The sequence below is a fragment of the Salmo salar genome, chromosome ssa20 (genome assembly GCF_905237065.1).
Source record: "Salmo salar chromosome ssa20, Ssal_v3.1, whole genome shotgun sequence".
NCBI classification, from domain to species: Eukaryota; Metazoa; Chordata; class Actinopteri; order Salmoniformes; family Salmonidae; genus Salmo; species Salmo salar.
This window is the reverse complement of record NC_059461.1, coordinates 61,998,097-62,025,778: the sequence shown is the minus strand read 5'-3', so window position 1 is coordinate 62,025,778 and position 27,682 is coordinate 61,998,097. Positions and strand designations below refer to the sequence as shown.

General features: G+C 43.2%; 1 protein-coding gene across 1 annotated transcript; it reads left to right on the top strand.

Moving 5' to 3' along the window:
• The first annotated feature begins 1,143 nt into the window (after positions 1 to 1,143).
• On the top strand, positions 1,144 to 27,147 carry LOC106581034 (protein unc-119 homolog A). Its single transcript, XM_014162705.2, has 5 exons — positions 1,144 to 1,643; positions 22,070 to 22,183; positions 24,397 to 24,490; positions 25,238 to 25,410; positions 25,635 to 27,147. Exons 1-5 carry the CDS (start codon positions 1,349 to 1,351, stop codon positions 25,745 to 25,747), a joined length of 789 nt encoding a protein of 262 aa, XP_014018180.1. The 5' UTR covers positions 1,144 to 1,348; the 3' UTR covers positions 25,748 to 27,147.
• Positions 27,148 to 27,682: the final 535 nt, after the last annotated feature.

The window sequence follows — 27,682 nt, the reverse complement described above, 5'->3', positions numbered from 1 at the left end:
ATAAACTACTAAACAAAATAACAGACCGTGACGAAGAGGTGAAACATACACTGCCTCAAAATAATCTCCCACAAAACCTAGTGGGAAAAACAACAACTTAAATATGATCCCCAATTAGAGACAACGATGACCAGCTGCCTCTAATTGGAGATCATCCCCCCAAAAAATAGAAAAACAGAAACTAGAACCACACAACATAGACATTTTAAACTAGACAAAACCCCCTGTCACGCCCTGACCTACTCTACCATAGAAAATAAAAGCGTTCTATGGTCAGGACGTGACATCAACTTTGAAAGCATCATCTGCAACTATTGTTTAAAAATCGCCCATATTGTGCCATTAGCATTAGAATGTTGGACGTTTAGCCATATAATTCCATGTAATGTGGCAACTACGTTTTTGGATTGCAACTTTGGTGATTGAGGCACAGGGTAGAACTGGGTTTTAAAAAAGATTTGTAGCTATAGGGCCATCACATAATTCACTAGCCCCACAGAAGCTCTTTTCCAATATGGCTACCAAACAACTCAATGTGGTTTTATCATAAAATTTCGCAGGACCATAACTGTATGAAATATAATTGTAATATGCCCTGAAATATCTTAAAATGTTCATAGTGATGTAGAATACACAACCACGTCTGCCAGTTGTACCAGATACAGTATATAAGGATGTTAAATTATTCACAGAATTTTGGTAAGAATGTGTCCAAAAAGCTGTCTGAATCGCTGATTTCTGTAGGTATGATCAATAATTGCAAAATATCTGCAAAAGTAAATTGCATATGTACACGTGAATAGTCATGGATGTGAGCTGATTAAAAGGGACAACTGCTTGACATGACCTACACTGGCCAAGTGGACATTTTTACAGTTTCTGGGAATCATGTAATGATCATGTCATAAATTGATGAGAAGTTACAGTAACAATTGAATGAGTCATAGGCTGTTCAATGCGGGAGCGCATGTCCATGCGCTAGTTGGCCACCGCAGAGATACATGTAGGGTGAAAGGACTCAGTTTATGTGAGAATATCCTGCTATCATTTGAGTTTATATGTATTTTCATGAACTGTTTATGATGCTTTCGTATGAGCGCAGACGACCCACCACATCCTTCCTTCCTCTCTCTACATTCTGAAGTCTGTAAACCCCCACCACCACACGCGCGCTCCAAGAGCAAGGGCTATTCAGCCGCCGCACACAAGCAGTCACGGACAGACGGCTTTAAAGAACTTAAGGATTTAAATTGCATACCGAGTGAGAGAGCCGTTGAGCCTTGGGTGAGGGAGGGAGAGAGACTGATTTGTATCTTCACCAGACCGGGAGGGGGAGGAGGCACGGAGAATGAGCTATTCTTGTACCAGCACAGAGGCTGTGTGTAATAGCCAGGACGCACCAAACGCCAGTGCGAAGAAAGCGGCTACTAATAATACGAACCGTGGCAGCGGAGATCTCGACAGCAGCAGCAGCAGAAGCCCTAGTTCCCGCCAGTCGCACCCTAAACCGCTCGTGGCCATGAAAGTGAAGAAAGGCTGCAACTCGACAGACGCTGGGGTCCCGGTTACATCGGAAGACGAGTTGCTAAGAAACCCCGTAATATCGCCTGAGGATGTACTTGGGTTACAGAAGATCACTGAAAGTAAGTAGGCTACTAATTGGTCTGAAGGGTAGCTTCATGGCTACCTGAACCGTTCTGGCCACAGCGCACCTGCTGTTGCTCCGATGCCTGGCATGAAGCATCCGGTCCACAGCAACAACGTTACATTGTTAACGTGCAGCCAGCCATCCATCTATTCATCCATCCGCGTAGTAGCATATTAGTTGCCCTCGTGCCAGGTTTTCATTTTTCAAGGGTATACTGCCAGTGCATTGGATAGCGACATAGAGGAACATTAGGCTAAAGTAGTATATTTGTGGGTGGAAATACAGGTTATATAGGCTAGCGAAATGTATACCTGAATGTTTCTGTGTGGGCAATCTGGGCATAATAGATAATGATGTAAAACAGGGGAGTAGGCTATCAGCCTCTAGCTCAGACAGGTTTAGTAGACCGGAACATAGGTATGCACACAACCCTGTGTGTGGGTGTGTTTGTGTGTGTGTGAGAGAGAGAGAGAGAGAGAGAGAGAGAAGGAGCTAGAAAGAGGGATAAAGACAGAAAATGTTGGAACAAGCAAGAGAGAGTGTGTGTAAATATTACAGGCAGGGATTAATGTGATTGTTCTTTCTAATGCCCGCTGTTGTCCATGTTGATGAAAAAAAGAAAATCAGACTTTTCTTAAATCCTTTCCCCAACCTGAAGAACCTGTTTCCTCTTAGGTAACAGGTGGTCAGTGCTCTGTGCCTGCCAACTGAGATTGAGACAGTCAGAGCCTATTTAAAGATCTGTATTAGATTGTTACATGACACAACAACACAGCTACAGTCACTTGGGACACAGATAGGCTTTTTGTTGTTGTTGTATAAAACACATCCACTCTCTGTTCCTTCTGCATTCACACTAGGTTACTGGTGACTGGTGAAACTTCTGCATTCACACTAGGTTACTGGTGACTGGTGATCCTTCTGCATTCACACTAGGTTACTGGTGACTGGTGAAACTTCTGCATTCACACTAGGTTACTGGTGACTGGTGAAACTTCTGCATTCACACTAGGTTACTGGTGACTGGTGATCCTTCTGCATTCACACTAGGTTACTGGTGACTGGTGATCCTTCTGCATTCACACTAGGTTACTGGTGACTGGTGATCCTTCTGCATTCACACTAGGTTACTGGTGACTGGTGAAACTTCTGCATTCACACTAGGTTACTGGTGACTGGTGATCCTTCTGCATTCACACTAGGTTACTGGTGACTGGTGATCCTTCTGCATTCACACTAGGTTACTGGTGACTGGTGATCCTTCTGCATTCACACTAGGTTACTGGTGACTGGTGATCCTTCTGCATTCACACTAGGTTACTGGTGACTGGTGATCCTTCTGCATTCACACTAGGTTACTGGTGACTGGTGATCCTTCTGCATTCACACTAGGTTACTGGTGACTGGTGAAACTTCTGCATTCACACTAGGTTACTGGTGACTGGTGATCCTTCTGCATTCACACTAGGTTACTGGTGACTGGTGATCCTTCTGCATTCACACTAGGTTACTGGTGACTGGTGATCCTTCTGCATTCACACTAGGTTACTGGTGACTGGTGATCCTTCTGCATTCACACTAGGTTACTGGTGACTGGTGATCCTTCTGCATTCACACTAGGTTACTGGTGACTGGTGATCCTTCTGCATTCACACTAGGTTACTGGTGACTGGTGATCCTTCTGCATTCACACTAGGTTACTGGTGACTGGTGATCCTTCTGCATTCACACTAGGTTACTGGTGACTGGTGAAACTTCTGCATTCACACTAGGTTACTGGTGACTGGTGAAACTTCTGCATTCACACTAGGTTACTGGTGACTGGTGAGTTGTAAAAGTAATTTTACGGGGTCATCTTTATGTCAACTACCTGAGTGCATCCTGGTTCTATCAAGTGGCTTTGTCCTGGTCTGAAAGAGACTGCTTCTCAGGTTAAAATGAATTGCACCAGCCTCACAAAGTATACAGACTGGTGGCTGTTGTATTGCTTGCATCAATTCACCTTTCACATCAGTAGCTGATATACAGTACAATAGAACGAAGGCCAGGCATACTACGGTACTATTCTGTAGGCACTGTAGGATAAGGGACTTCTAGGCCACTTTAGAGACTTGGGATGCATCCATTTTGTACTTGACACGCTAGTTCCATTTTATATCACAAACCAATGCTCTGTGGTTGTGGGTTAGCTAGATGGTAATAAGGCCTTTAACCTAAGCCTCCATGTACGATGAGTCATTTCAATATACTGTACATACAGACTTGTGTCTGAACAATTTGGTTGCTATGCAGAGAGTCTCTGCTTTAAGCAAAGGGCATTTCTCATCATGCAGAGCAGTACTCATCCCAAAAGGCGCACTAGCCTGCCGACATCATCACTTTTATCCATGTTGCTGTCCGATAGTGTTAGCTGTTTGGTTCTGTAACCCCCAGAGGAACAGCAGAAGAGCAGCATCGGGCTGCAGTGGCGAGATAATACAGAAATCACTGATGATGGCTGCATAGTGATAATCTCTGCTCTCCACTGACATGTAATCTGGATTATGTCAGAAAGGAAGGGAATGTGGCGCTTCTATGACCTGATTGACTCTAGTTAATTAATGCTTCAGAGTCAAGCAGCATGCAACAAAACACTCAATGAAGAACACATCCGGAAATTTGTTTACAGGGCATATCATTTCTGATTAGAAGCCAAGTTTAGCTGATACTATATGTGTTACATTTTCTGTGTTCACTGTTTTGGTCTATAGTCCACATAGTTGCAGTTTAGGATACATTCAGGAAACCATAGATCAAATGGCATAAATGGCATTTCTCTGACAAATGCTTTATGATAGCCATCAGCTATGGCCTAATAATTATTTGATTCATGGTCATTGTATAGAATATCGTTGTTGTCCCCCTCCTTTAGGAGATGCAGTCGTATTGAATTTGGCCCTATGGTTGCCTTACTCCCTTTGAATCAGCACAGTACATACTGTATTAATGAACCAGAGAATCTTCATTATTCAGTCAATACATATGCTACATGCATGCCAAGACTGTACAGAGATCAATTTTGTCCATTTTCTGCTCAGTGGAGGAGAAATAACCAGTGAAAGACTGAAGCAGAAAATTGCAAGGCTTGCTGTGTAAATGACTTTCATGGCAGTGCTTTGGGAGGAAACTGCGTCCATTTTGTGGCGGCAGGGAGACACAGTGGCTCAGCGCTGATAAGGGAGGGAGACACACTGTTTCTCTGAGACAGGCATGATGAGGAAAATAAATGTCATCTAACCAGTAGAGAGAGAGTGTTTTGTTAAATGAGAAATGGTTTCTTATCAGTGTACTACTGTATGTATGCTGCATGGGGCTTATGCTATAAGGGAAGGAAAGGGGATCATAGGGGGCCCAGGGAGAAGGGATATCAAATATAGTAGTCACTGCAGGAATTTATTCAGCTTGCAGAATGCCATGTATTTAATAGTATGTAAGATTTGAAGAGTTTCATTCCAAAACGCTATATATGCATTTTCATAAATGTTGGTAAATTAGCTTTTATTCTTTATAGAAAATATGAAAGAGATTGGTGTGTTCTTTCACTATCTAATCATGGCATGGGGTTGTTCGATGGCAGACATGTATTTATTTAAAATCTATCACTCGATGGTTTCATTTCAGGGAGCCAAATAATCATGTTTTTTTGAAAAATTCTATATACCCACCTCAGTCTGAGAGAAAGATGTAGTACTGTTAGGTTTGACACAGTCAAATCTAATAAATAACTACATCTGTCATAAATACATGTACAAATGATACATTTGTGACATCAATATTATTATTATTTTTTATATATATAATTCAATACAGTAATATGAGATTTGTGTGTAAAACATTTGCATTTGACATTTGAGTCATTTAGCAGACAATCTTATCAGAGTGACAGTAAGTGCATTGATCTTAAGATAGCTAGGTGAGACAACCACATATCACAGTCCAATACAGGATACGAACACGCCATTCCAGCTAAACAACTGATATATAGAGAACACATTTTCATATACATCTAAAATCTATTCATCAAAAATCTGAGAACAGTAATATTTTATACACACACACACACATAAGAAATCATTTCTGATGAAAAAACACAAATGTGAAAAATTGGTGGATATAGTGTTTTGGAAACTCTTCCTGTACAGTATATTTCATTCTGTTATGAGATACGATGCAAATGCATCACAATACAATCTGTCCCGCGGGCCATTTGACATTTAATGTGACTAGTTCACACAACATTGGATGTCATCCTATTACTCAGATGTAGTCAGATGGCCCGCTTTGTTGTGATAATATTAATCATAATTGCTTCAGATTGTTCACCAGGGAGAATCCTTTCTCAGGGATAGCTCATTCCACTCTAGTCAGCCAACACTAACCCAACAGGCTTTTGGCTCTCAGGAAGTGTCTCACCACACAAGCAATTGCTTGAATATAGGCCACTACTCTTGGAAAACCATCCTAGGTAGCCAAAGCCAACAATACATCAACAGGCTTTTGGCAGAATACTGGGCTGCTCTGTATGTGTGCGGTGAAGTGGGGAACCAACCTGTATACTGGCAGGTCTCAGTCTTACCACATCAGATATATAGGCCACTTCAATCAGTTGCCCTTAGGTAACATAATGAGATCCTAAAAGTACAACTTTAGCTTTTTTTTCTCACACTTATTGACTTCTTACTGTAGTTGTCGAGCCACATCAAAAAGTAACAGTACTATACTTAAGTAATAAGGCCCGAGGAGGTGTGTTGCGACGTGCCTAAGAACAGTCCTTAGCCGTGGTATATTGGCCATATATCACAAACATCCGAGGAGCCTAATTGCTATTATAAACTAGTTACCAACATAATTAGAGCAGTAAAACTAAAACTAAACCACCCGGTTTATAATGTATATTAGCTATTGCTTGTTATTTTTTACACCTTGTCACCTCCAACTGTTGTCCAGTCCTCCTCACTCATTGTGTGTGTTTATTTGTCTGCAGTGTAATTGTCTTTTCTTCAAATGAGTGAATGAAAGACATTACTGTAAGTATATTACTATAAGTATATTAGCTCTCCAGTAAAGAATCTCTTATTCAGTGAGTCCAGCCCACTTCACGTCCAGCTCCTATACAGTCTCTCGATGTCTCTGTCATCATAGAGAGACTGAATTAAAGCCAGGGAAACACTGCATCACTGTCTGTCTGATAAACAACAACCTTTCCCTCTAACTGTATATTCCTATGACTGTATTTACAGTCTCTGGACTTGACTGTCACCACAATGGCTGGAGCTTTAAAAGCAAATTGATGTGTGTGGCTGGCCTAATTGAAATCTGCTGTCACAAGGTAAGCTACTGTTCTATGGGGGTCATTCATCTGATGTCGATGGGCAGGACAGTCCTCTCCTCTCTTCTATTCTCTTCTCCTGCCCTGTCCTGTCCTCTCCCGTCCTGTCCTCTCCCGTCCTGTCCTCTCCCGTCCTGTCCTCTCCCGTCCTGTCCTCTCCTGTGCTCTTCTGTCTTCTCCTCTAATTTTTGCATGTGGATAGATAGTCTTGCGGTGGGCATATTGTTCCTCACTTAGGTCAAAGCAACTCAACTCTAAATCTGATTAAACAAGTGTAATCTTTAGTATAACAAACAGTTGTGAAAGCCTGTTGATTTGAAGGTTAACAATTAACGCAAGTCCAATAACGATTCATTGACTGTCAATGTTTGCATTTGCTGTGAAACTCATCCACAGATAGGCCTAAGTAATACAACATGTATGATCTATTGAGTGGCACATTGGGGTATTGAGAATGCATCATTGCTTGTTGAAAGCAGCAAGCCATTGACTCATTTTCTTCTGATGAGGATTGTGTCAGTCAGTATGGCCTGTGTGTGTGTGTGTGTGTGTGTGTGTGTGTGTGTGTGTGTGTGTGTGTGTGTGTGTGTGTGTGTGTGTGTGTGTGTGTGTGTGTGTGTGTGTGTGTGCGTGCCAGCTGACCACAGAGTCTGCACCAGTAGAGAGGAATAAGAAGGAGCCACTCACTCAACACACTGTTGGTGGAGGAGGAAATGACTTCTTCGGTCAGGGACACACAAACCCTCCACCCTATGGCTGTACCCGGCCCACCATGACATTTCCATGTGGCCCTCAACATTATGTATTACTTAAGCAAAACCTTCCACATTATGCTATCGTATAATTTGCATAATGAAAGATACTAAAATATTATTACGCTTTTATTGTCGGACAGACCATTGTTACACCAGTCTTAGGATATGTGTTACTATTGAATGATGCAGGTCTCAAAAAAGGTTCACATGATATTTGAATGTATCTGTGCCTAAGGTGCTGGGGTAGGGGAGTCTGTTTCCAGACAGACCGGTGAACTCAGTATACCACGTAGTGGAAAGAGACCCTGGAGGAATATATGAGCTTAGTCATACTGCCACGAGTGTGAGTGTGTTAAAGTGTGTGTGTGTGTGTGTGTGTGTGTGTGTGTGTGTGTGTGTGTGTGTGTGTGTGTGTGTGTGTGTGTGTGTGTGTGTGTGTGTGTTGTTCACCCTCTGAATGGGATGGCGTGGTGGTCTGAGCCGATTCGCGTTCAAGCTAAAACAGCCCTACGGTACAATAACAGAACAGTACTTCTTACCAAGCCGTATTCATTTCACTTGCCTCCATTCTTTGTGACGTTTGGCACAGAATCCTATCAACATAGAGCAGAGTTTAAAATGGCCGCCGGCCTTTTCTCTCTCAACTGGTAGCAGTGTGACCCTGGGGGCCCAGTGAAGTATTGTAGTGGTAGATATCAGAGGAAAGCTGTCAGAGTGATGTGCTACTGCAGTGTAGCTGGAACTCCCATTGCTTTGTTTATTGTGCCTATGGCCCTAAAACATGGCTCCAACTAGGCCAACATGGCCAAGCTGCAAAGTCAAACTTGGCTATAACATTATACTTTTTTGCCCTAGAATATGCTTATTTTAAGGTTAAGGGTCAGAGCTTTTCCTTTGATCCTCCACCTCCTAGTATGTGTCTTTACTTGTTCCTGGTTGGCTGAAGCAGTGTAGTAACCTGTAGCAGCCTATATTGTGGCTTCTACTGTTCTGCCTCTGATAAAAATAGATTTGCTTCTCAAAGTTCTAAAGCAGATGAATAAAAGGATTGTGACCAGTAAACAAAACATCATAGGAAGGTTTGTTTAAATCAAAACTAAATGATAGACATTTTCTATCACTTAGTAGGTCCATGTTGTGTGTGTTTAAAATAGGCCTAGTTTTATAGTCAATGACTTACCGTCACATATTGTTGTTATAGGCTACTGTAGACACACAGTTGGTCCACTTCCTCCATTTTGTTGAAGTGGGAAACAGTTAACTAGCTGTCTGTTGCAGATGCATCTCTACAGGGTTAATGCAGTTAACCCTTTCAGGACAGCAGCACCCCCTGCTGATCATCAAATCCCCAAGCCAGTGTGCTGCGGACAGTAGCTTTCTACCTGGCTGTATGTGCAGTAAATGTGAGTGAGAGGGCTTCTCCAGACAGTTACCACAGCCACCTGCATTACAAAGCAAGAGGCCTGCATCATGATAAAGGAGCAGTACACTATGTTAACATGTAGACCTAACTCACACTAACATTAGATAAGATGGTGGTATTAGTCTAGTAAATGTGACAGACCTGTAAATGTAAGTGGAGCATTAATTGCTGTGTTGTTGTATTGCACAACTGGCAATGATATTTAATATGTCAATGGCAGGAAATGAGGATATGCGGTGTGTGTGTGTGTGTGTGTGTGTGTGTGTGTGTGTGTGTGTGTGTGTGTGTGTGTGTGTGTGTGTGTGTGTGTGTGTGTGTGTGTGTGTGTGTGTGTGTGTGTGAGTGAGATAGTGAGGTGTGTTTATGTGTGTGTTGGGGTCAGACCGGGAGGGTTCCATCTCTATTACTGTAAGTCAGCAGAGTAAAGCTTGAACAGGAAGTGAGGTTATTTGTGCATCCCAAATTACACCCTATTCTGTATCAAGTGCAATAGTTTTGGTCAAAAGTAGTGCACTACATAGGGAATAGGGTGCCATTTGGAATGTAACCTATTTGATAAGTGAGGCAATCTCTTAGTTGCCCTGATGTGTGTGGTTAGCGTGATGTAGCGCCTAGCACAACAGAACATAGTGTTCAATCACAGGGCTTGTGAACAGAGCTAGTATGTTCTGCAGAGCAACCACACAGCAACACTTCTCTCACAGCCAATTGCAGCTCAAATTCAGACCTTAACGCCTCGATCACACCGACAGCTTCATTGCATTTTGGTACACCAGAAGTACATTCAATTCCAATGGAATTCTGCGTTTGCCTTGCAGCATTGCGATGCAGAGGCAGTTGCAGTGCATTCTGTGTGGTGCATACATTGGATTTATCGAACGTATGTATCAAACACTATGCGTAGACGGCTTGACAGAAATGGTAGCAGAAAGTGAGTATTGAACTTTTGTTGCACACATATCCAGATGATGCTGCGTACCATTTTGCTCAATGTGTGATGTGAGGTGTGATGGAGGCGTAAACCCTCCTGATACATCTCCCCCAGACCGTTATACAAACAGACACAGGCCCTCTCACGCATTCCCTTCAAAATCAAGCTGCTTTAGCACACCGACCGAACAACAGACCAAGCGGAGGCTGAGGAGGAAGATAAGAGGAGGGAGGAGATCTCATCTGCATTCAGCTCTTTAAAAAAAACACAACCTTTCAATGAACCTCATAGCCAGTCAGCCAATCACCTCACAGTCAGCCAGCCAGCCAGCCAGCCAATCACCTCACAGTCAGCCAGGCAGCCAACCAGTAGCCTACAGGCAGCATATCTGAGACATGCTGTGTGAAGAAGCATAATAAAAAGCCTATCACTATCATCCTGAAAAAAAAAACTATTTCAAATGTAGATTTGTTCCTGTGGGAGACTGTCAAATGTTAGGTTTTGGGCATGTACTGTAAATAGGTCTCCTTGTGTATTTATCCATGTTGATTGACAGCTCGAGTCAAGTCAAAAGAAAGAAAGTGGGAGATGTGAATGAAGCTTGTGGCTGAAAAGTCTTCTAACTCCTCCTGGCTAATCTGGGGGATTAGGAGCTATAAATGACAGACAGTCGCTTGCTGATGATGAATGCCATGAACAGACATCTTGTGTCAAAACAGGTCCCTTTCTTTAAGAACTACATATGGCAGTCGCTTGCTGTTGATGAATGCCATGAACGGCCATCTTGTGTCATACAGGTCCTTTCTATAAGAACAGCATGACTCAAGACTGAGTCTAATTTTACTCCTCTGCAATACTTCTGTGAGCTTTGAAGCATTCGATGCAAGAAATGCAGATCAGTGTCAGCCCATGCTGTATTGTGTCCAGTTTTGGAATAACCTGAGGCTCTATCATATCCTGTAGCCTTGTCGTCTACTGTGTATGAATATAAGGACTGTACATAAAGCATAGAACCTGCATAAAACCCACATTCCTATTACGTGGAGTTCATGTCAAAGTACCATGTTGTATGTTGACAGGTCTGTTCCAAGACATATCTGAAAGTGTTCTGCATCACACTAATGTGTTACAGGCAGAGCCTCAGGCAGTAACAGCCAAATTACTTTCTCATCTCATTTATTTTTTGTATTTTTTATTTGAGTCAACGCTGTTATCCAGAGCAACTTACTTAGGGTTAAGTGCCTTTGCTCAAGGGTACAGACAGATTTTCCACCTAGTCGTCTCGGAGATTCAAACCGGCAACCTTTCTGTTACTGGCCCTACCTCCTGTTAAGTTCCAGACAGAGAAAGACACACGGACACACACACACATGCACACACACACAGCAGGAGGCCCAGTGGTCTGACACCACTTTATCAGATCACTGTAAAGTAGCATTTCATTACCCTGATTTTTCATGACAACAACAATATAAGTTACATCTATACAGCACAAACAGATCTAACACCAGCTGATAGTGTTTCATTACCATTTTAATTAACCCTAACATGATCCGTTCAGCTCTGCTTTGTCTTGCTAATGCAAAGTGGACAGGTGGAGGGGAGGGGAGGTAGAGGAGGAGGACGTGGGTGGAGGGGAGGAAAGGTAGAGGAGGAGGAGGTGGGTGGAGGGGAGGAAAGGTAGAGGAGGAGGAGGTGGGTGGAGGGGAGGAAAGGTAGAGGAGGAGGAGGTGGGTGGAGGGGAGGAAAGGTAGAGGAGGAGGAGAGGTGGGTGGGGGGGAGGAATGGTAGAGGTGGAGGGGAGGAAAGGTAGAGGAGGAGGGGAGGAAAGGTAGAGGAGGAGGACGTGGGTGGAGGGGAGGAAAGGTAGAGGAGGAGGAGGTGGGTGGAGGGGAGGAAAGGTAGAGGTGGAGGGGAGGAAAGGTGGAGGGGAGGAAAGGTAGAGGAGGAGGAGAGGTGGGTGGAGGGGAGGAAAGGTAGAGGTGGAGGGGAGGAAAGGTAGAGGTGGAGGGGAGGAAAGGTAGAGGAGGAGGTGGGTGGAGGGGAGGAAAGGTAGAGGTGGAGGGGAGGAAAGGTAGAGGAGGAGGAAAGGTGGGTGGAGGGGAGGAAAGGTAGAGGTAGAGGGGAGGAAAGGTAGAGGAGGAGGAGAGGTGGGTGGAGGGGAGGAAAGGTAGAGGAGGAGAGGTGGGTGGTGAGGAGGAAAGGGGGTTGAGGAGGAGGAGAGGTGGGTGGAGGGGAGGAAAGGGGGGTTGAGGAGGAGGAGAGGTGGGTGGAGGGGAGGAAAGGGGGTTGAGGAGGAGAGAGGTGGGTGGAGAGGAGGAAAGGGGGTTGAGGAGGAGGAGAGGTGGGTGGAGGGGAGGAAAGGGGGTTGAGGAGAGGTGGGTGGAGGGGAGGAAAGGGGGTTGAGGAGGAGAGAGGGGTGGAGAGGAGGAAAGGGTGTTGAGGAGGAGGAGAGGTGGGTGGAGGGGAGGAAAGGGGGTTGAGGAGGAGAGAGGTGGGTGGAGAGGAGGAAAGGGTGTTGAGGAGGAGGAGAGGTGGGTGGAGAGGAGGAAAGGGGGTTGAGGAGGAGGAGAGGTGGGTGGAGGGGAGGAAAGGGGGTTGAGGAGAGGTGGGTGGAGGGGAGGAAAGGGGGTTGAGGAGGAGAGAGGGGTGGAGAGGAGGAAAGGGTGTTGAGGAGGAGGAGAGGTGGGTGGAGGGGAGGAAAGGGGGTTGAGGAGGAGAGAGGTGGGTGGAGAGGAGGAAAGGGTGTTGAGGAGGAGGAGAGGTGGGTGGAGAGGAGGAAAGGGGGTTGAGGAGGAGGAGAGGTGGGTGGAGGGGAGGAAAGGGGGTAGAGGTGGAGCAGAAAGCAGAATGTCCTGGCACGGCATCAGAAGGAGCGTTGCTAGGTGATGCTGTTAAAGGAAGGGAGAGAGAGGGAGAGAAAAAGAGGGAAAGAGAGAGAGAGGCATTGAGAGAGAGACAGAGGGAACCTGGGAGACGCTGCCACTTCAGAGCCTTCCGGCATCTGGCTGCCACCGAGCTGCTGACACACATGGGCAAGCACACAGACAAACACACACACACACAGTCGCACAGGAAGAGATACACACACGCATAGCCACATATTATTCATAAACACTCATAGAGCTCATAGACACTCATAGAGCAATAACACTCATAGAGCTCATAGACACTCATAGAGCATAAACACTCATAGAGCTCATAGACACTCATAGAGCAATAACACTCATAGAGCTCATAGACACTCATAGAGCAATAACACTCATAGAGCTCATAGACACTCATAGAGCTCATAGACACTCATAGAGCATAAACACTCATAGAGCTCATAGACACTCATAGAGCAATAACACTCATAGAGCTCATAGACACTCATAGAGCAGGGTCCCTTATGTTCACACATACACAGACAGAACCACACATAGGATTCCAGACCAACCAGATCTCCATGACCATATGGAGCAGCGGCAGCCCGTAGAACGCAGACTGAGAGGACAGTGACACCCTATATCTAATTACACCCAGGATCCTTGATTCACACACAGAACAACCAAACTATACACACAAAGAACCATCCATCAATATGTACACACGCACAGACAAACCACAGGGCCTGTCTGTGCTGCAGAGCTCAGCTAATACAAAGCATCCCATATAGCACACACTGATATACTGTATCTAGATGAGAGACAGAGGACACAGTGATATACTGTATCTAGATGAGAGACAGAGGACACAGTGATATACTGTATCTAGATGAGAGACAGAGGACACAGTGATATACTGTATCTAGATGAGAGACAGAGGACACAGTGATATACTGTATCTAGATGAGAGACAGAGGACACAGTGATATACTGTATCTAGATGAGAGACAGAGGACACAGTGATATACTGTATCTAGATGAGAGACAGAGGACACAGTGATATACTCTATCTAGGCTAGAGACAGAGAGAATAAAATAATATACTGTATCTAGATGAGAGACAGAGGACACAGTGATATACTGTATCTAGATGAGAGACAGAGGACACAGTGATATACTGTATCTAGATGAGAAACAGAGGACACAGTGATATACTGTATCTAGATGAGAGACAGAGGACACAGTGATATACTGTATCTAGATGAGAGACAGAGGACACAGTGATATACTGTATCTAGATGAGAAACAGAGGACACAGTGATATACTGTATCCGCCGGATCCTAATTCACACTGAACGATCCATAGAGCTCGACTCACACTCTGTGAAGACCATTTCTATCCCACACACAGTATCTACAGTGCCTCCATAATCACATACAATAAGACCTAGAGCTCACAGTATTATCAGGTGCCAGACTGCTTCCGTTAGGATGACATGCTTCCTCACAAACAGGGAACAAAAACTTTTATCAGTTATGAATTCTATCAATATTAGAGTTGGTTCTCATGAACTGTATAATGTCACCCACCTGTCATTTTAATATCCATTTTTAGTCATTACAGGTTGATGAATGGCCACCTGTATGGCAATTTTCTTGTGATGCAGTACACACACACACACAAACGCACACTCACACACACGCTGAAGTCAGCAAGACAACAGTGGTACTCTGTGTAGACTAGACTACAAAGTCAACTGGCCTTTTAACTGCACAGTGCAGTGGCATCCCTCAAGTCTCTGCCAAGCAGCTCCTGTCTGATATCTGCACCGCCAGCAGTTTGAAGGAAGTGTTTTGGTGAAGTTCATTACAGAGAGAATCCCTCTGCTTTGAAGAGTATGCAGTAAGCCACTGCTCAATGTTCTGACTCACTGAACCATGCTGGTACTGGAAAATCAATACACCTGACAATGTAGGCATCTACAAGCATTTCGCTACACCCACAATAACATCTAGCTAAATATGTGTATGTGACCAATAAAATGAAAATTTGATTTGATTTTGGCTGCAGACTGATAGGTTCATTTGTGCTCTGTCCTGCTGCATACTGGAAGTGTGCTTGGACCAATCAGACTGAATTTAGACAGAGACAAATGTATTAATTACAAAGGAATACACACACACACACACATACACACACACAGAGACACACATACATACTTTACACACACACACACATGCATATACATATACCCTCCATAGATGCGTAGATCACCTAGGCCACCTTGCTCAATGATATCAATAGGCTGTCTCTACTCAGACAGTTATGTATTGTAATATGCAGGTCAACTCCTGGTGGGATTGCAGAAATGTCCTTTTGATGGTTTTCTCTGTAAATGAAGCCATAGCTTTATTCATCTTTATTAGCCTAGTTACTCCAGGGAATACTGGTAAAGGTCATCATGGACCAGGATGTTGCTGTGATGCAGTTAATGAACATAACTATTTTAACATTCAATTACAATGTATAGTCTTCCTCTTCTCTCCTCCCACCTCTCATCGAATCCTCTCCATTCCTTTCTTCCTCTCCTCTCATCCTTCTCTCCTTTCATCTCTTCCTCTCCTCTCCTTCTCTCCTCTTCAAGGATAACCATTCAGATGAATAAGAAGTGGAACCTCTTCATGTTGAATATGATGATTCATGACATATTTGTCGTGACTCCGTCATTCTGTCCCTCTCTCAATGTTTTAGACGTAAATCACAATCTTGTGTTGTCGTTCCTTGTGAGGAAATATACACAATGATCACTTAAATGACCCTTAAAGTACAGTGGATGAGGTCTGTTAGGATTTTAACAGCGGCTATTACTGTACTTATGTCCATCTATTATGTACATGCAGGCCTTACTCAGTGAGAGAGAATGGAGAGACATTTAGGAGCTGTGATTGCAGGGCTTGTTGGTGACTCGTTGGGTATGACATTTGTTTACAAGTAGAGTACATTTATTTCTATGCAAATGTTCACACGTCTGGATCACGATGAGGGAAATTAGCGCAGGTTAATTAGCATAGTGTGGAATGTGATGACATTCTCTCTCCATCTGTAATTCTGGCTGACTTGGTGTGTGTGTGTGTGTGTGTGTGTGTGTGTGTGTGTGTGTGTGTGTGTGTGTGTGTGTGTGTGTGTGTGTGTGTGTGTGTGTGTAAGTAACTTGGCGTGTTGCTATCCCTCCTCTGCAGGGCATCTGTCGGTAATCTGTCCAGTCAGCTTCAGATTTATAATCACACACGCGTTTTACAGTGCAGTGTTTCACAGGGCCAAAGATTCAATTTAACGCTAGGCAGCCATGTAGTGTATTCTCTCCCTACCTACCTGCTCACTGGACTGGATGAGTGGGCAAAGCTAAAGCTACAACAGAAATCAATCAGAAAGTAGAATTCCCAATGAGGAAGCTGACATGATCACTTATATGATGTGCGGTGTATATTGTGTATCGGGATGTGAAGCGAAGGGAATACAATATTTAGGCTACATGAATAATCAGGGATGGCATTTTAACGTGGCCCATGCCATGTTAGTTGAAATGATTGAATAGCTCATGCTCATACAAGCATTACAGTGAGTCATCATGACAGTCTCTGATGGAACAGGGTCCAGTCTCTGATGGAACAGGGTCCAGTCTCTGATGCTATCTTACTCTGAGCCTTCAGCATTTCAGAGCCTGTTACTTCAGATGTCTCAATGACTATTGGACCTACAGTAGGTACAGATAATGTAGTGGTATTGTAACGGCTGTCTTCGTGAAGAGAGGACCAAGGCGCAGCGGGTTGCGTGCTCATCATTATATTTTATTAAATGTGAACAACGAAACCGTTTTGCAGGCTACACCAACGCAATGCAAAAACAACTACCCACAATTAACAAACAAAACACATCCCTATATATAGGACTCTCAATCAAAGGCAACTACAAACACCTGCCTTCAATTGAGAGTCCAACACCCAATTACCTAACATAGAAAATACTAAACTAGAAAGAACATAGAAATACAAAAACATAGAACATAACCCAAAACCCGGAAATTATAAATCAAACACTCTTCTAAACAAACCACCACCCCGAACCACATAAAACAAATACCCTCTGCCACGTCCTGACCAAACTACAATCACAAATAACCTCTATACTGGTCAGGACGTGAAAGGTATTATCTGTGTCATCTTTTGTGATGAGCAATGGAGTATTGGTCACTTTGGGTGTGTCTCAATAGTCTCTCCTCGTCTCCTTCCGACAATCTACACTGACATGAATGAAATGAACAGGTGAAAGCAATTTCCTGGTTCAGTTGGCATCCTCCATAATTGATTTGTCTGTGTTCAGATCAGTAAAGGGGAGGAAGCCACTTTAGACTATTGAGATGCGGCCTTCTTTGTACTGTGGGTCATGGGGACGACTATTGAGATGCAGCCTTTGTACTGCAGTATGGGTAGTGGGGCTGATACAATTTGCTCGTGGAACTCCTGTTTAGCTAGCTGATCTGTAGCCGTCTCATGTTCTGAGAACATCACTCTTATCAGACATCACAGTCACAGTAAAGAAGGCAAGGATGCCATGTGCCAAGAACATAGTGCCAGTGTTGCCAGGGTAACAGCGCCTTCAGTTCCAACACACTGTGGCTGTAGAAATGTGGGTGGAGCCTTTGGGGTTGAGTGACAGATTGGAAAAAGGGACGTCGATTATAGAAATTGAATGGTCATATTAACGTAATTTGTTACAATTTTGCGTACGGCACAGCGTTATTTTTTCAACCAGAGATTGAATGTACACTTGACTTTTCTTACACTGTGATGCAGCATGGTTGTGTGTTGATGAGGATTTAATGGCTATTCTGCTCTACCACTTGTTAGCCGATGCCTGGACACAGCTTGGGCCTCTGATCTAACGTGTTAGGTGTTAGATAACACCTACCTTATGGCACCAGAGTCAGAGTGCAAATGAAGGTCATTCAGTCACTACACATATAACTGACCTACAATCATGTTATAGAGCTGTAATAGTCTACAGTGTTTTGTTATGAATATTTACATTCTAACACTGTAGATCTGTTCTATAATTCTTTGTTTATTATTGAGGGGACAGCAACATTTCATTTGAAATGTATTATTTCACACCGATTTGAACCTGAATGGCCTGTGCTCCCCAAGGAGCAAAAGGTTAGCCTAAGAGCTGTAAGTTAGTGTTTGAACTCAATGGTCAATTATTTAACATATACTGTAGTGTGCAGCCCTCCGTATTCCTACTGTTTATTTACCACATTTACCCCTAAATCACTGTGTTATTCACCTACAGCTACAGTATCTACCTCAATACTCCAGTATCACTACACATTGTCCATTGGGTATTAGCACCGACCTTGAATATAGCTGACATCCTTCTGTTTTTGTCTTTTTCTTCCTCTCTTATTTCTCAAGTTTTTATATTTTAATTTTTATATTAGTTATACTATTTTGATATTGAATACTGCACTGTTGGATAGGGCTTACAAGTTAAGCATGTCACTGTACGTGTGTATGTGACAAATAAAACTTCAAACTTGACTCTGGCATAATATTCTTAGTAGTACAGATAAGTGTCATACATCAACATCAGTTATTTTGTGAACCACTGTAACCCTCAACCTTACAGTAGGTTGGCCTCAGAAGTAAAAATCACAGAATTTGTGGTTGCTGGTTTAAGTTGGAGAGCTACATGTACAGTAAATCTGTTGACTGGTCTGTTATTCCAGCAGACATGTGATGTTGTGTGGCTATCCCAGTACTGAGTGCTTTCCCATCAACTCCACTGAGATAACCTTTCTGGACTTAGACATAGACCCCTGATCTTACATATTAAAAAGGTCCATTATCCCACCAGTACATAATACACAGGCACGCACACACACACGTACAGTATATACAGTTGTTACTATCTATCTGTGGGTGTAGTAGTACTGTGGTGTGGATTATAATGACAGGTGGGTAGTAGGTGAGCTGGAAAGTAGCCAGGAGACCCAGTCACAACTCACAAGGGAATTACTGCCATCTGCACACACACACACACACACACACACACACACACACACACACACACACACACAGCAGAGTCCAAAGCCTGCTACCAATTATATTAATGAACCTAACAACACCGGGGCCGGAGCAGGGAACGAGGGCGTCGTCTAAAGACCTCAGCAGATTTGTGTGAAGGCCCTTTGAGTCCAACACTCCCCTCTCCTCCACTCACATAGACACACATGTATGTGAGCGCACACATACACACAGACACACACGCGTGCATGCCTATACACAAACACACACACAAGACCTTTCATACTCACGCATACACCCACCTCCCCTCTCCATGTAGCACAGCTAGGTAACAGGAAGGCTAAAAATATCTCCTGGCCATTGGCTTGCCAGTTTGGTCCATCTGCTTCCTAACCCTTAGGTAAGTAAAGAACTGAAGAGAGAGAGGAAGAGAGACGGAGAGAGAGAGAGAAAGAGAGAGAGTGCACACAGTGTATGTTTTGTGTGTGTTTGAAGGCTCGCTGAACTCTTACTAGAATGTGCTCTTACTATTATACCTCAGTACAGTTTTGACATGAAGTTATATCAAAGGCTTAGAGGCAGGTGCCCACCTGTAGTTTCCATTAATGGGACGCAGGTAGGGAGGGGTGTATGAAAGGGGTGTAGTGGGTAATGTGTCGGGGTGGTGTCGGGGGAATGGAGGTTATAGTACAGCAAAACTATAGTTTCCCTAAATCCCCTTAACGTCTTCCAATCTGTCCATGTGACGGTGAAACAATGTAAGCCTCTTAGTCCTAATCCACAGCCTGTGGGGAGGTGAGTCTATGCCACAGGGCTGTAGATGCTGTCCCTTAGGCACAGATCTGTAAAAAGGGTGCTATCTAGAACCTAAAAGGGTTCTACGCCTTAACCCATGGGATAACCCTTTGAAGAACCCTTTTTGGTTCCAGCTAGAAGTCTTTTAGGTTTCATGTATTATCCTTTCCACAGAGAGGGCTCAACATGGAACCAAACAGGATTCTACCTGGAACAAAAAAGGGTTAATCTATAGAGACAGCCGAAGAACCCTTTTGGAACCTTTTTTTTCAAAGAGTGTGGGATCAGCGTAAAGTACCCTCGACCCAAACCTTAGGTTATGTTGGCTGGCCCCCTGGTGTTGCCCTGGTGTTGCCCTGTTGTTGCCCTGGTGTTGTCCTGGTGTTGTCCTGGTGTTGTCCTGGTGTTGTCGACAACATGCTCCAACCAACTGAGCTGTATTGGAACCATACGTCTTTGTTAGTGTTCTATTTCTGTCCTAATATTTTCCCTTCCACATATTCCAAGCTGTCAGTTCTGTGAGAGGAACTTATAGAAGTGTCTCATATTCCAAACTGTCAGTTCTGTTAGTGTGACACAAAACACTGTGGGCCTGCATGTTATCACAGAGAAGTTCTGTGGTTATTGTCAGTGTCACATCTTGGCAGACTCAAGGATTAGAGGAGTAAAAATAGCTATTTCTGTCTCTGTGTTAGGTGAGGATCTGACAGGCTGGCCAAGTGGCTGGATGGGGCAGGGTCAGAGTGCTTAGTGAAGGGGCATGTTTTGGAAGAAAACAGGCTGTAACAACTGCATAATTGTCTTATAACATAGATATCATTACTTGTAGTCCAGGTGTACCAAGTTTCATGCTTTTACATTCCTTTATTTGATTAAAGTGAACTTTTATACTAATATATTACCCCAAAGCCAATTCGTCCTTTGGCCGCCTTTCCTTCCAGTACTCTGCTGCCAATGACTGGAACGAACTGCAAAAATCTCTGAAGCTGGAGACTCATATCTCCCTCACTAGCTTTAAGCACCAGCTGTCAGAGCAGCTCACAGATCACTGCACCTGTACATAGCCCATCTGTAAACAGCCCATCTATCTACCTACCTCATCCTCATACTGTATTTATTTATTCATCTTGCTCCTTTGCACCCCAGTATCTCTACTTGCACATTCATCTTCTGCACATCTACCATTCCAGTGTTTAATTTCTATATTGTAATTACTTCGCCACCATGGCCTATTTATTGCCTTAACTTACCTCATTTGCACTCACTGTATATAGACTTTTTGTTTTCTTTTGTTCTACTGTATTATTGACTGTATGTTTTGTTTATTCCATGGGTAACTCTGTGTTGTTGTATGTGTCGAATTGCTACGCTTTATCTTGGCCAGGTCGCAGTTGCGAATGAGAACTTGTTCTCAACTAGCCTACCTGGTTAAATAAAGGTGAAATAAAATAAATAAATAAAACAATTCTGGTTTGTATGCAAGAGGTTGACAATTCTAGAATGTTCATGAACTTGAACTAATGTATCGTAAAAGTATCACATAGTCTTTGTGGAGCTACTGTTCATTCTTTTGATTAAAAGGTGTTCTATAGAGTATGTACCCCTCCTGTAGCCCTCCTGTATTCAGATTAAAAGGTGTTCTGTAGAGTATGTACCCCTCCTGTATTCAGATTAAAAGGTGTTCTATAGAGTATGTAGCCCTCCTGTATTCAGATTAAAAGGTGTTCTATAGAGTATGTCGCCCTCCTGTAGCCCTCCTGTATTCAGATTAAAAGGTGTTCTATAGAGTATGTCGCCCTCCTGTATTCAGATTAAAAGGTGTTCTGTAGAGTATGTACCCCTCCTGTATTCAGATTAAAAGGTGTTCTGTAGAGTATGTAGCCCTCCTGTATTCAGATTAAAAGGTGTTCTATAGAGTATGTCGCCCTCCTGTAGCCCTCCTGTATTCAGATTAAAAGGTGTTCTGTAGAGTATGTAGCCCTCCTGTATTCAGATTAAAAGGTGTTCTGTAGAGTATGTAGCCCTCCTGTATTCAGATTAAAAGGTGTTCTGTAGAGTATGTAGCCCTCCTGTATTCAGATTAAAAGGTGTTCTGTAGAGTATGTAGCCCTCCTGTATTCAGATTAAAAGGTGTTCTGTAGAGTATGTAGCCCTCCTGTATTCAGATTAAAAGGGGTTCTGTCTCCTTTCTGTTTCAGACTACCTATGTTCCCCAGAGGAGAACGTTCACATGATCGACTTCACGCGGTTCAAGATCCGAGACATGGAGACAGGAACAGTTCTGTTTGAGATCACCAAGCCCCCTGCACCAGGTATGTGCTATGTCGAAACTATCATATTATACAGTACAGATATTAGATACATGTCCCCCATTGTAATGTATTTAATCAAGACATGGAGACAGGGGCGGGGCTGTTTGAGATCACCAAACCTCCAGCACCAGGTCAGTAATAGGCCTGTCTGTGCTATATACACCACCGTTCAAAACACTACAAAACACTACAATAGTCATTTACAGCATTAACAATGTCTACACTGTATTTCTGATTTAATGTTATTTTAATGGACAAAAAAATGCTTTTCTTTCAATAACAAGAACATTTCTTAGTGACCCCAAACTTTTGAACGGTAGCGTATAACCGTTAGTATTTGTGTCCCCTAACATATTCATAGATACATGTTAGCATATTCTCTATTATTAGACCCTAGGATATATGACTTGTGGCACTAAACTACAGGTCATAGCCTCTGATGACGAATAGGTTTTAAGACCTACAGTATGTGTGAGCAGCTTATACAGTTGAAGTCGGAGGTTTACATACACTTAGGTTGGAGTCATTAAAACTTGTTTTTCAACCACTCCACAAATTTCTTGTTAACAAACTATAGTTTTGGCAAGTCGGTTAGGACATCTACTTTGTGCATGACACAAGTCCCTTTTCCAACAATTGTTTACAGATAGATTATTTCACTTATAATTAATTCACTGTATCACAATTCCAGTGGATCAGAAGTTTACATACACTAAGTTGACTGTGCCTTTAAACAGCTTGGAAAATTCCAGAAAATGATGTCATGGCTTTATAAGCTTCTGATAGGCTAATTGACATCATTTGAGTCAATTGGAGGTGTACCTGTGGATGTATTTCAAGGCCTACCTTCACACTCAGTGCCTCTTTACTTGACATCATGGGAAAATCTAAAGAAATCAGCCAAGACCTCAGAAAAAAATTGTAGACCTCCACAAGTCTGTCTCCTAGAGATGAACGTACTTTGGTGCGAAAGTGCAAATCAATCCCAGAACAACAGCAAAGGACCTTGTGAAGATGCTGGAGGAAACAGGGACAAAAGTATCTATATACACAGTAAAACGAGTCCTATATCGATATAACCTGAAAGGCCGCTCAGCAAGGAAGAAGCCACTGCTCCAAAACCGCCATAAAAAGCCAGACTACGGTTTGCAGCTGCACATGGGGACAAAGATCGTACTTTTTGGAGAAATGTCCTCTGGTGTGATGAAACAAAAATAGAACTGTTTGGCCATAATGACCATCATTATGTTTGGAGGAAAAAGGGGGAGGCTTGCAAGCCGAAGAACCCCATCCCAACCGTGAAGCACGGGGTGGCAGCATCATGTTGTGGGGATGCTTTGCTGCAGGAAGGACTGGTGCACTTCACAAAATAGATGGCACCATGAGGATGGAAAATTATGTGGATATATTGAAGCAACATCTTAAGACATCAGTCAGGAAGTTAAAGCTTGGTCGCAAATGGGTCATCCAAATGGACAATGGCCCCAAGCATACTTCCAAAGTTGTGGCAAAATGGCTTAAGGACAACAAAGTCAAGTTATTGGAGTGGCCATCACAAAGCCCTAACCTCAAGCCTATGGAAAATTTGTGTGCAGAACTGAAAAGGCGTGTGCGAGCAAGGAGGCCTACAAACCAGACTCAGTTACACCAGCTCTGTCAGGAGGAATGGGCCAAAATTCACCCAACTTATTGTGGGAATCTTGTGGAAGGCTACACGAAATGTTTGACCCAAGTTAAACAATTTAAAGGCAATGCTACCAAATACTTATTGAGTGTATGTAAACTTCTGACCCACTGGGAATGTGATGAAAGAAATAAAATCTGAAATAAACAATTCTCTCTACTATTTATTCTGGCATTTCACATTCTTAAAACAAAGTGGTGATCCTAACTGACCTAAGACAGGGAATCTTTACTAGGATTAAATGTCAGGAATTGTGAAAAACTGAGTTTAAATGTATTTGGCTAAGGTGTATGTAAACTTCCGACTTCAACTGTACCTCTGGGTTAACTAGGCCCAGGCAGTAATATGCATGATTCATGAATGAATTACTCCTATTATCTAGGTCGCCATTGAGAAGGTGTTATTTCGCTGTGTGAGTTGATCATCTAAGGCTCTGAAACAGTGTCTATTCAGAGAGGTACACAGCAGAGAGACCGTGCTTCAAAACAGCAGGCTTGTTAATACTGTCTCTTTTGTGACACTGTGGCAGCGGGCGAAAAGAAGGACTTGGACCCCAACGGAGGTCGCTTCGTCCGTTACCAGTTCACCCCCGCCTTCCTGCAGCTGCGCCAGGTCGGAGCCACGTAAGTCACAGCTAAGATGGCCGCCAGGGTGTGTGGGTGTGTAAGAATGGTGGTGCGGTGGACACTCAGTGCCCTGCTGCTCTATGAAGAAGAGACAGATGGGGAGGGCTATTCTCGGAGAGTGAGAGGAGGTGAGAGTATGTACATGCCTACGTGCTTGCGTGCGTGTTTGTGAGTGACAGATACCAAAGAGCCAGGAAGGCCGTACAGTAGGGGGCAGAGAGAAAGAGAGAGGGAGAGAGAGATGAGGAAAAGGACATTTGGGCCAGTTGTTATTAATTACTGCAGTGGGCTAAATCACTCTTTCTTGGTAGTCTTAAACAAATCTACTTTGAAACCAAAGTATACACCTCACACACATGGTTATGGGCTTAAAGAAAAGAAGACACCTGTACTATTTCAGATATAGAGTTGAAATGTTTGGAGTTTGCATCCCAATACTACACTTTATATAGATCACAGAAGACTGAAATATAACAGAATCGTTTGACATAGAAACACCAGATGTTCGAAAGTTGTTTAAAATCATCTTTATTAATTAGGAAATTCTGAAAAATATGAATAACATTCCACCCATGAGGCCAGTGTTTCACTGGACTGCAGGAAAGGGCTACAGAATGGGGGCAGATGAGGAAACATGGAATTATACTTCTGTTCTGCAGCAAACTATAACAAACTAATGATGTGTGTAAGTGTGTTTCCAAGAGTTTATCGAATCTCTCTGTCTCCCTGTCCTCTCTGACACAGTGTGGAGTTCACAGTGGGAGACATGCCCATCAACAACTTCAGAATGATTGAGAGGCACTACTTCAGAGAGCAGCTCCTCAAGAGCTTTGATTTTGAGTTTGGTTTCTGTATGCCCAGCAGCAAGAACACCTGTGAACACATCTACGAGTTCCCCCCTCTGTCTGAGGACATCAGTGAGTATAGACACACATAGAAACAGAGACACAGACATAGCATGCATGCACTTCCTGTACCCATACCGGACAGTCCGACACACACACACACACACACATACATACACATGCACGCACACACACACACACACGTTCACTCAAACACACACACACACACACATTCACTCAAACACACTCACGCTAACACACACACTGATGTGTCCTTCCTCTCCCTTCTTCCTCAGTGCGTGAGATGATCCTGCACCCATACAAAACGCAGTCCGACAGCTTCTACTTTGTGGACAACAAGCTGGTGATGCACAACAAGGCAGACTACTCTTACAGTGGGAGTCCATAGGACCCCAGGACCCCCCTAGACACCTAGACCCACCCCAACTCCAACTCAACTCACCCCCCCCCCATGGGACCACGGACAGACAGACAGACGGACGTGCTGACAGATGACGAATGGAGAGATGTATGGATGGACTGACAGGTCACAAGCAACAGGACTGATGGACAGCCTCTCGCACTCTCAGCAGCTTTATTTCTCCAATCAGAATTACCCCATTGCTTGTTATCGCCTCAATTGCAATCCCCTACTCCAAGTCTCTTGCATTGACCTCTCAACTTATGTTTCTGTGTCTGATAGAGAGTGTTGTAGATGTGTTCACAGTCTAGCATACATAAACACACACAGACCTTCGTAATGGGACACATCTGATGTGGCCTGATCTAGACAAAATAAATGCACAACAAGTACAGTATGTAAGGGCCAGTAACAATGAATGAGATTGAATGTCTAGTCAGTGTTTTCTGAAGGGCTCAGTCAATCTGCTAAAGAGAAAAAGAGAGCAGGAAAGAGAGTAAAAGGAGAGACAGAAAGAATTGGGCGAGAGAGAAAGAGAGATAGAGAGAGGGTCTGCTTATCTGCACTTCATCTCATTGACATGAAGCTATTTAAACAACAGAGACAGACAGACAGACTCACCAGTTGTCTGTCGCAGGACCAAGTGACACAGACACACAATTCTCTGACATCCTCAAAACATGTATTCTAGTCGAGCAAGCAGAACCTATATATTTCTACTAGGGTTCAGCATCTTTTTTTTTACTCTTAAAGAAAGTCCAAAAAGTTTATTGAATTTCTAATAAATAGCCATTAGCTCTGAAGGACTCGATGTCCCTGATAGGAATAGTACTACTGTTTGATGAAGTTCTTTGTCGATCACCATTCCACTAGAAACCAGTCGAATGCCATTAGGGTACAGTAAGTCGTAGAATGGGACAGGTACTCTTTTAAAGTGAATGTGTCGTATTTAGGGTTGTAAAATTCTAGCTTTCCCAAAATTCCCTGGTTTTCCAGAAGTCCTGTTTGGAGGATTCCTGCGTTTCTTATTCCAACCTGATTCTCGGAATCTTCCAACCCGGATTTACGGAAAACTTGGGAATTTTAGGAAAGTTACTGGAATTTTGCAATCCTAGTCGTGTTAATTTCCGTATACTCATAGTTTTATGTTCTAAAGTATTTTTTTAAATAGCCACTTTGAGGAGTTAAAAGTAGGTGAAGGATAGTCATATAGGAACTCAAATCCAGATATTCATTTTGATATCCAGCACATATTTAGTCTCAAGTGATCTGCAGATTTATTTAAAATAAATGTGGTTTTTGTAAATGAAAACAAAATATTGTGTAAAGTTTAGACGGTTGAAATGCCACTTTGAGAAATAAATATATGTGATTTTTTGGGAAGTCTTGAGATGCGTCTTGTGGTCTTTATTCACTTGATAGGAAGATGATGATATGTGGGAACAGCCAATCACAGTGCATTCGGAAATTATACAAGACCCCTTGACTTTTTACACATTTTGTTACGTTACAGCCTTATTCTAAAATGGATTCAATCGTTTTTTTCCCCTCATCAATCTACACACTATAACCCATAATGGCGAAGCAAAAACAGGTTTTAGAAATGTTTGCAAATATTTAAGAAATAAAAACTGAAATATCACATAAGTATTCAGACCCTTTACTCAGTACTTTGTTGAAGCACCTTTGGCAGCGATCACAGCGTCGAGTCTTCTTGGGTATGATGCTTCAAGCTTGCCACACCTGTATTTGGGGAGTTTCTCCCATTCTTCTCTGTAGATACTCCTAAGCTCTGTCAGGTTGGATGGGGAGTGTCGCTGCACAGCTATTTTCAGGTCTCTCCAGAGATGTTCCATCGCATTCAAGTCTGAGCTCTGGCTGGGCCACTCAAGGACATTCAGAGACTTGTCCTGAAGCCACTCC

What these genes read in the sequence shown, in the direction of transcription:
- LOC106581034 (XM_014162705.2), top strand. Translation starts at nt 1,349, where the DNA reads ATGAGCTATTCTTGTACCAGCACAGAGGCTGTGTGTAATAGCCAGGAC. An exon ending in CTGCGCCAGGTCGGAGCCAC is followed by an intron (nt 24,491 to 25,237) that starts GTAAGTCACAGC and finishes TCTCTGACACAG; the next exon opens with TGTGGAGTTCACAGTGGGAG. An exon ending in CCCTCTGTCTGAGGACATCA is followed by an intron (nt 25,411 to 25,634) that starts GTGAGTATAGAC and finishes CTTCTTCCTCAG; the next exon opens with TGCGTGAGATGATCCTGCAC.